This window comes from Stegastes partitus, unplaced genomic scaffold (assembly GCF_000690725.1).
Source record: "Stegastes partitus isolate 25-593 unplaced genomic scaffold, Stegastes_partitus-1.0.2 Scaffold1550, whole genome shotgun sequence".
Lineage (NCBI taxonomy): Eukaryota > Metazoa > Chordata > Actinopteri > Pomacentridae > Stegastes > Stegastes partitus.
Genome location: NW_007579281.1, coordinates 26,247 through 34,222, shown reverse-complemented (window position 1 = coordinate 34,222; position 7,976 = coordinate 26,247). Strand labels below are relative to the sequence as shown.

Sequence of the window (7,976 nt, the reverse complement as noted above, 5' to 3'; positions counted from 1 at the left end):
ACTTTCCACAAAAATCAGACTATTTGTGTTGAGTCTTCAGTTTCTCCTGATTGCTGCTAGTCATTTCTGTTCATCCGTGAAGGTAGCTGCAAAAATGAGTGTTCCAGTTGTAGCAGGATCATGTTTTTATTGCTTCCAGCATGATTTTAACATGTTATTTTGAAGGAATTTATAGCAAAAAAGTGGACACAATAACACAACTGACAATAGAGTTCATAAAGAAGAACGCAAACGTTTATTCTTTTCAGAAAATGTAAAGTAACAAAGATTTAAAGATCTCAAAGAAGGAGAAGTTTATAGGAGGTGTTGGTTCATTTACAGAAACACTTGCATTACAGAGACGAGTTCACGTCTCATTAGTAGTTTGACAGTTTCTCCCTTTTCAAAAGCTTCATGTAACACCTTGTTAAAACAGTTTTCTATAAGCTTTCACACTGACAATAGAAATAATTTAAAATAGTTCTGGATGTTATCTTTTGTTTTACTTCTGTATTCAAATCAAAGCTCTAATCCATGAGTTTCTCAGTGCCTCCACCTAGTGCGTAAATGCGGTACTGCAGGAAGCAAGCTGGAATGAACGTCGTCATTTAGGCACATTGTACAACCCGTTTTACTGTTTTGGTTTTTTGTTCTGATAGTAAGTCAGAATAAATATTTTCTCCAAATATCACACAATTATGTGGGACGAGAATTCATCGTAAACTCTCTTCCTGGTCAGTTGTAGACTTCAGAATGCAAGAAGTCCAGGTTTGGTTTTATTATTCGATCCAGATGTGTTGGGAACCGATCCATCTACTTGCTGATGACCTCTGTGTCCACGTCTTCTGTGTGGGACACCACCTTCCCATCAACAATCTCCTCAATGATCACCTTTGTCCTCTGAGTGATGACTGGTTTGCCTGTAGAGGAAATGACATTTAGAATCAGAATCAGAAAGTGTAAACTTTAAATACAATGACAGTAGGCGTGCTACACCTTCTGGTACATAAGAGATGCAAAGTTTAACCCGTTAAACACAGAATATTCTATTAGAGTTAAATGCATGATATGTTTCACTTCAACAGATGGAAACAGTGAAAGTCGGTGAACTTACGTTTTTCCTCTTTCACCGTTACGACGGTTTTCCTAGAAGAGAGACATAAAGTTAGTTCTTCCAGTCTTACGATTCGAGATGCAGATGTTAAAGGAGTTTATAAATGTTGAGGTGCAATCAACATTTATAAATTAGTCAGTTATTCTTCATAACTATTAGTATTGTAGGGTCTTAGCCTTCATATTTATTATTACTAAATACAGTAAAGTTTTTTATATATAGAATTTCATAGTGTTTGAACCCTTAATATGTAAATTACTCATCATAAACACCTCTGTAGGGTATTCACACTTGGTTAATTTGTCTTATTTTTTCACTGTAAAGCACTTTGGGTCAACAGTGTCGTTTTAGATCTGCTTTATAAATAACAGTGACTTGGTTTGGCTTGAACTTTGGTCAGTTTTCAGTCTTTATGCTAAACTAAGCTAACCTCCTGCTGGCTTTAGCTTCATATTTAACAACATGCAAGCACGCTTCCCAAACTGTTCTTCCATGCACTGTGTTTTAAAGAAGCTTATTTTGAAGTTTCTGAATTAAGGCCGGCTTCATCGTCACTAACTTACTTGATCTCCTCTCCGTCCAGCAGCCTTCTGTACTCGGCGATCTCCAGCTCCAGCCTGGTCTTGATGTCGAGCAGCACCTGGTACTCGGTGGACTGCCTCTCGATGTCGGCCTTCACCTGGCTCAGCTCGCACTCCAGGCTGTCGACCATGGCCTGGAGCTGCTGGAGCTGCAGGCTGTAGCGAGCCTCCGTCTCCATCAGCTGGCCCTCCAAGGCAGATTTCTACACGGGAGGGAAAAAAGAACAAAGCAGCGTTTACTGAGCGCTAATTGCTTTTCTTCTAATTCCTCCTTTCACTGAGGTTGCCTGAGGCGTGTGAGTGTGGGAGCAGTTTCAAATGGTGACGGACGGGTTTGGCGACTGCAGCTAAAATGCGGTTCAACAGTATCTGTTGCACACATCGGAGGCGATCGACTTGATGCTGAGCAGGTCAGATAAATGCAGTAAAAAAAACTAATTCTGCATCTTTTTTCGCCGTGCGCACGTGTATCTGTGTAATTACCAGGCTGAGCTGGGACTGAAGCTCAATCTGAAGGGCCTGCAGGGTCCTCTTCAGCTCGTTGATCTCGGTCTTGGAGGTCTGGAGGGTCTCTGTGCTGGTCGCCATCTGCTTGCTCAGCTCGTCAAACTGGAAGGTATCGAACATGGTCACAAAGCTGGTAATGATGCCGTTGATCTTTCGTTAAAAGTAGACGAGGCTAAGTGTCTGCTCTCACCTTCATCTTGTACCAGTCCTCCATCTCGCGGCGGTTCTTGTCAGCGATGCGCTCGTACTGAGTTCTGATCTCCTCCAGGGTTTTGTTCAGGTCCTCCTGAGGCTTGGCGTCCACCTCGACGTTCACCGAGCTGGCGTTGACTTGGCCGCGCAGGGCTGCGAGCTCCTACAAGCGGGACAACAGGTGAAGGTTAGACAGGTGCAGGTAGAGATAAAACTCAGGAAAGGCTGCAGAAGAAATGGGACCAAGATCCGGTCGGGACCAGAGTTAAAACCAGACTTTTGAACCACATTCAGTGGCTTTCCATTGCAGGAACTCAGGGCAGGCAGAAGGTGGGACGAAGTTTTAGCAGAACAGGCCTATGATCGGGTCTTTTAGGTCTTCTGTTTACATTGTGGTGGAGTATGACAAATCCAGTTGCAAAGTTAACACTGACTGAAATGGAGGTTTGTTCTGTTCGCCTATATGGGGATTTGCTGCTGTTAGAGAGGAGGGCAGGAAAAAATGACACAGAGTCAAGTTCTGTTGTGCTCAGAACTACCTAACCTAGCAAAAATGGGCTTGAAGGACTTTCTATTGGCTTACTGTTCCAAAACAAATGAATAAACACTGGATTTCCAAGTAAAGAAACTCTCTTTAGGGGCCTCTTGTGCTTTGTTTGCGATGGCTAGCAGACCCACAAGGTGCATGAATATATGCTCATGTTGCCATGTTGCAAAATCTATCAAATTGGCTAGCTTTAATCTGATAAATACGATGTAGCTGACATTACTGAGCCGGCTAGTGTTTCAGAGTTTACCCGTAGTGCTCCAGAGGGACGTTACGCTAACGTCAGCTGGCTCACTTTAAAGAACATGTTTCTCAAAATGAATTCTTATGTGACATATTTGTGTGTTTTTCCCGCTGATGGACATTTATGAGGCTTTTGTCTTTACAAACAAACCGAGTTAACGTCTAAGACGTCTTGTTATCAGATGATCTCGTCTGAGTTTCTTGGCAGCTCTTGCTGGCAATTAAAGTTCAAACCATCCGAACAAGTTTTCCATTACCTGGTGTTTGTTTAAGCGAACGATGGCACGTCTCAGGAGGCGTTTAGCGAATAGCTGAGTTAAATGGCTCATGAAAAACTGTTTTTGATGTTGTTTTTGCTGTCTGGAACCTCGCAGAAGATATGAAAGGAATGGATTCGTGATTCTGTGTCAACACTGGGATGCTTCTCGAGGCTTCTCACCTCTGCGTGGTTCTTCTTCAGGTAGACCAGCTCCTCCTTCAGGCCCTCCACCTGCATCTCCAGGTCGGACCGAGCCACGGTCAGGTCATCCAGAACCTTACGCAGCCCGGCGATGTCCGACTCCACTGACATGCGCACCGCCATCTCGTTCTCAAACCTGTAGGGCAAAAGGGCAGGTTCATGTTACCATTCCTGCTCAATCGGCGTGAAAATCGGCAACAAAGAAAGCCAGGAACCGGTCGGGCCGGTTCAGCCGCCGTGTTGACCGTTACAGCCCCGTGCCGGTGCGTCCACATAGCCCGAAACCACTTGTGCTAATGCGTGAAGTAATTTCACAGCCGTGCAAATAATTACAGCTCTCAATTTCCAGGCTGTAAAACAGAGCGGAGCCGACGGGGCCAGTAAAGCGTGACTCACTTGATTCTGAAGTCCTCTCCTGCCAGTCTGGCGTTGTCGATCTGCAGCATCAGTCTGGCGTTGTCCTGTGTGGCGAGGCCGATCTGGAGAGAACAGAGAGCCATTGTAAGTGGTTTCTTATCCACTTAATGCCACTACAAAGGTGTGCTGGTGATTCATGACCCTGAATGCGGGCTGGCGGGGTTGAATTAAATGGCAGAATAGCTTTGTTTACCCCCGGACTGCATTCCACAGTCATATCAGACGTCACATTTGTCCGACTGTCACACCTGCAGGTTTTTTTTTCTTATAGGGGTGATGTTGGGAAACAAAAGGCAGCTGACTCACACAGATGTCAAACATGCTGTTCCTGCTGTTTCATGATGATTTTTTTTAATGTGATTTACATCCTGAGGGCATACAATGGAGCAACAGCGACTTTGGATGTGTCAGCATGACGTATGAATTTAATTCATCATGCTTTACCGGCATTAAGACCAGGTGTTAATGCTGCCAAGACATTAAGGAGGCTGTCAGGTTTTAAAGAAACGAGGTGAGAAAGTAACACTAAAAGCAAACAGTACTATTTATTCAGTAGAATAAAGAAAAGGAGAAGAAAATAACAGTAATTAAGGTGTTTTATGTGTTTTCATTTGATTTAACCAAGAAAAGGCTCAATAGGATTATGAATCTGAATAAGCCTTTAAGATGAGAAGACAGGCAGCAGCACAATTTTAAGAGGTTTTATATATATCTATATATATATATAGATATATATATATGTGTGTGTGTATATTACAGTTGAAATAAAGGTTAAGAGCGTAATTGAGTATCACAAAAATATTTAATATATGCTGGGAAATAAGAAATAAATGGTCTGTCTTTCAACTTCTGAGTGCAGTTTATGATTTTTTTTTTAAATTTAAGATTAAGTATTTTTTTAAAAACGAAGGATGGAGGCTACAAGAAAAAATTGGAGCTTTAATAAAGTTTTGACATTATTTTAATTTTCATAAAATAGATGTTGAGTGCAATAAAGTATTAAATCAAAGAACTATGTGTGATAAATGCTGAGAGGTAAAGGGAGCTGTGTGTTCTCTCACCCTTTTTAATGCCTTTTGTTAAGTTTTAATTTTAAGATGAGTGATAATGAATGTGTTTGGGAGCTGGAATACAGTTTTTACATCATGTTTATGTGCGTAAAAGTGGTGCGTAAAAGTGGTGCGTAAAAGTTCACCTTTTTGCGCAGGTCCTCCATGATGGCCAGGTACTTGCTGTAGTCCCTCACGGCGGGGGTCTGCTTCTCGTACCACTCCCGGATCTGCAGCTCCAGCTTGGCGTTGGCGGACTCCAGGGAGCGCACCTTCTCCAGGTAGGAGGCCAGGCGGTCGTTCAGGTTCTGCATGGTCACCTTCTCGTTGCCGGACACGGAGACGCTGCTGTTGTTGCCGCCGAACGCGCTGGACAGGTCGAAGCCGGAGCCGATGCCGTTGGAGGCGTACGACACCCTGACGCTGTTGGCTATTGCCCCGCCATAGACGCTGCCGCCGCCGCGCCGGTAGGTCGACATGGTGGGCAGGGAGGACAGGGACATGGCGGAGGACCGCTGCAAGCGAATGGAGGACATCGTTGGCTTGTGTTGTGCTGTCAGGTGCGGAGACGCTGGTGCGGATGAAGCCCGGAGGATGCGTTTTTATACCCTGTCTGCTGGAGGCGGGAGCAGCCGGACAGGTAGGGGGGAAGGAAGGATGCTCCGCCGGCTCAGGTGTGACCGCAGGGCGTGGAGGGATTCCAGTTCCTGACGCGTAACGGCTGTCAGGGCGCATTTCCGTGAAAGGGGGCGAGGCAGGGAGCTCTCAGGTCTCTAATTAAGCCTGTCTGATACTTTTAACCTCAGAAAGAGAAGGTGAATCTTCCCTTTGTGCTTCAATTATTATTATTTTTGTTAAAAAAAATATTTAAAAAAAACGGGTCCAAACTTCTATTCTGCTTCAATTCAGTAGCTGTTATTTATAACTGGCACCACAAGATTACAAAAAGAATCGTGAAAATAAAGTTATTAATAATCATACTATATCAAGTAATTTCTAATGACTTTTTGACAGTTTTCAGCTGTCATTTATTGAATACCGTTTTTTTCTTTTTTTTTTCTTTTACAGATTTTTCCTGTTTTGTTAAATTACAGGTGATAGCAGGACAATCACTTAAAAATATATACATATTTATTGACATGCAAACCTTTAACAAAAAAAAACAGCCCTAATTGTACATTATCTCCACCTTAAACACCAGATAAAACAGTATTATTTTATAGATAGTTGCCAGTATTGTCACAGTTGTTACAAGTTTTTGGGGTTTTTTTCTACATTTTTTGTGTCAAACATACCCACAATCACAAAACTAAGAAGCAAAATTGTCACATTTTCATATTTTTGTTCAATGTGTTGGCAATGTTTCTTTATTAACAACGTATTATTAGAAATTCTTATTTAAAATAAAAAATATTATTACAAAAATATTTTAGTAACAAATATAATCTTAAATAATAATAAGAATGATAATAGCTTGCATTGTGAAATAATCTAAAAACTTTAAAATATTGAGGTTAAGACCATACAATGTCATTCATATATATATATATATATACACACACAACCCTACAACATACACAGTTTCTCATTTCAAATTTTTAATTACATTTTATTTATTTTATTATTTTTATTTTATAGTTTTAAATAAACAGTAAAAGTAATTAAATGCAAAAATAACAACAGTAAATGTAAGCAGCACAAAGGAAAGACATCATTCTATATTTAAAAAGATGTGTTTTAAGGCACTCTGCTCCTCTGATATCTTTGTAGGGGGATTCCACACTCTAGTTGTCAATTTGATTTAGAGACAAACACAGTTTTTACTTGCTGAATGAAAAGTCACAAGTTCAGCCAAGTTAACAGGCTCCATCCTCTGGGAAACACGAATATTTGCATAAAATTGAATGTTGATATGATCAATATTTGTTGAGATATTTTGGTTTCAAGTTGTGCATTGACGCCCGGCGCCTCCTCCCTGCAGCTACAGTGTTAGCATGAGTAGAAAAAAAAAAGCTGTTATGTGTAAACAGGCCAAAGGGCATTTAAACAGTGCAACAGATGTCAGCCTACACATATATACTGCTTCATTGCTCACACATGTCGTAAAAATTCCCAGACACTTGCGACAAAGACAACATAAACCCTGTGGTAATTGGAGACCTGCCACGAAGCCCTTTTGTTTCTCAAATTGCCTTAATTAAAATTACATGATTTTTTTTCTTTTTTTTTTACTGTAGGCACAGATCTCAGAGACCACACAGTTAATTACTCAGAAAAACGAATTTGTTCCAGCTTCTTTGTGCCTCTGGCTGCTGGTGTTGCAAAACATATTGTAGTGGAGAGACGGAGTTTGACGGCAAAAGCTGGATCGGTGACTTGGCCTCTCAAGGCTCATGAGAAAGTTTCTGAATCCTGATCCCATTTCTTCCTGTTTTACTCGGTCTTCAGTTTCACTCAAACAGTGGAATGTCTCGCAGAGCAGCTAATGTGAGCTTCACTGTGTCTCAGTGGATTTTTAGAGATGGAATTTACTGATATCAATTCCAGGTTTTTCTGCGGAGGCTTGTCTGTTGACAGAAATATGCTTGAAACAGCATAATCGTTCATGATTAGTTGTCGGCACAAGAACACCTCTTGACAAATTACTATTATGGTTTCATCTGCTGTCATTGCCGTTTGTCTGTCAACAGGATTACCAAAAACTACAAAGCTGAATTCCACGGAACTTGCCAGAGAGGAGGAGCACAACAAAAGGAACAATCCAGTAAATTTTGGCGCTGATCCAAAAGACTTTTCTTAAAATTGCAAGATAGAGCATTGACTTTGGTGGAGGTCTGTGACGTCGTATTTTTTTTGTATTTGTGCTCAACTGGAAGAAGGTTTTTGG

The 7,976-nt window shown here is 41.5% G+C and overlaps 1 protein-coding gene across 1 annotated transcript; it reads right to left on the bottom strand.

Moving 5' to 3' along the window:
- Nucleotides 1–212: 212 nt before the first annotated feature.
- On the bottom strand, nt 213–5,685 carry LOC103371244 (keratin, type I cytoskeletal 17-like). Its single transcript, XM_008300499.1, has 8 exons — nt 5,236–5,685; nt 4,020–4,102; nt 3,603–3,759; nt 2,372–2,536; nt 2,158–2,283; nt 1,657–1,877; nt 1,094–1,125; nt 213–899 (listed from the first exon to the last, which is right to left on the bottom strand). The coding sequence occupies exons 1-8, from the start codon at nt 5,623–5,625 to the stop codon at nt 793–795; spliced, it is 1,281 nt and encodes a 426-aa protein (XP_008298721.1). The 5' UTR covers nt 5,626–5,685; the 3' UTR covers nt 213–792.
- Between the last annotated feature and the right edge of the window lie 2,291 nt (nt 5,686–7,976).

Coding starts and splice junctions, on each gene's coding strand:
- LOC103371244 (XM_008300499.1), bottom strand. CDS start 5,625: ATGTCCTCCATTCGCTTGCAGCGGTCCTCCGCCATGTCCCTGTCCTCC. Junction 3,760..4,019: donor GGAGAGGACTTCAGAATCAA/GTGAGTCACGCT, acceptor TTTGCCCTACAG/GTTTGAGAACGAGATGGCGG. Junction 2,284..2,371: donor AGGACTGGTACAAGATGAAG/GTGAGAGCAGAC, acceptor GATACCTTCCAG/TTTGACGAGCTGAGCAAGCA.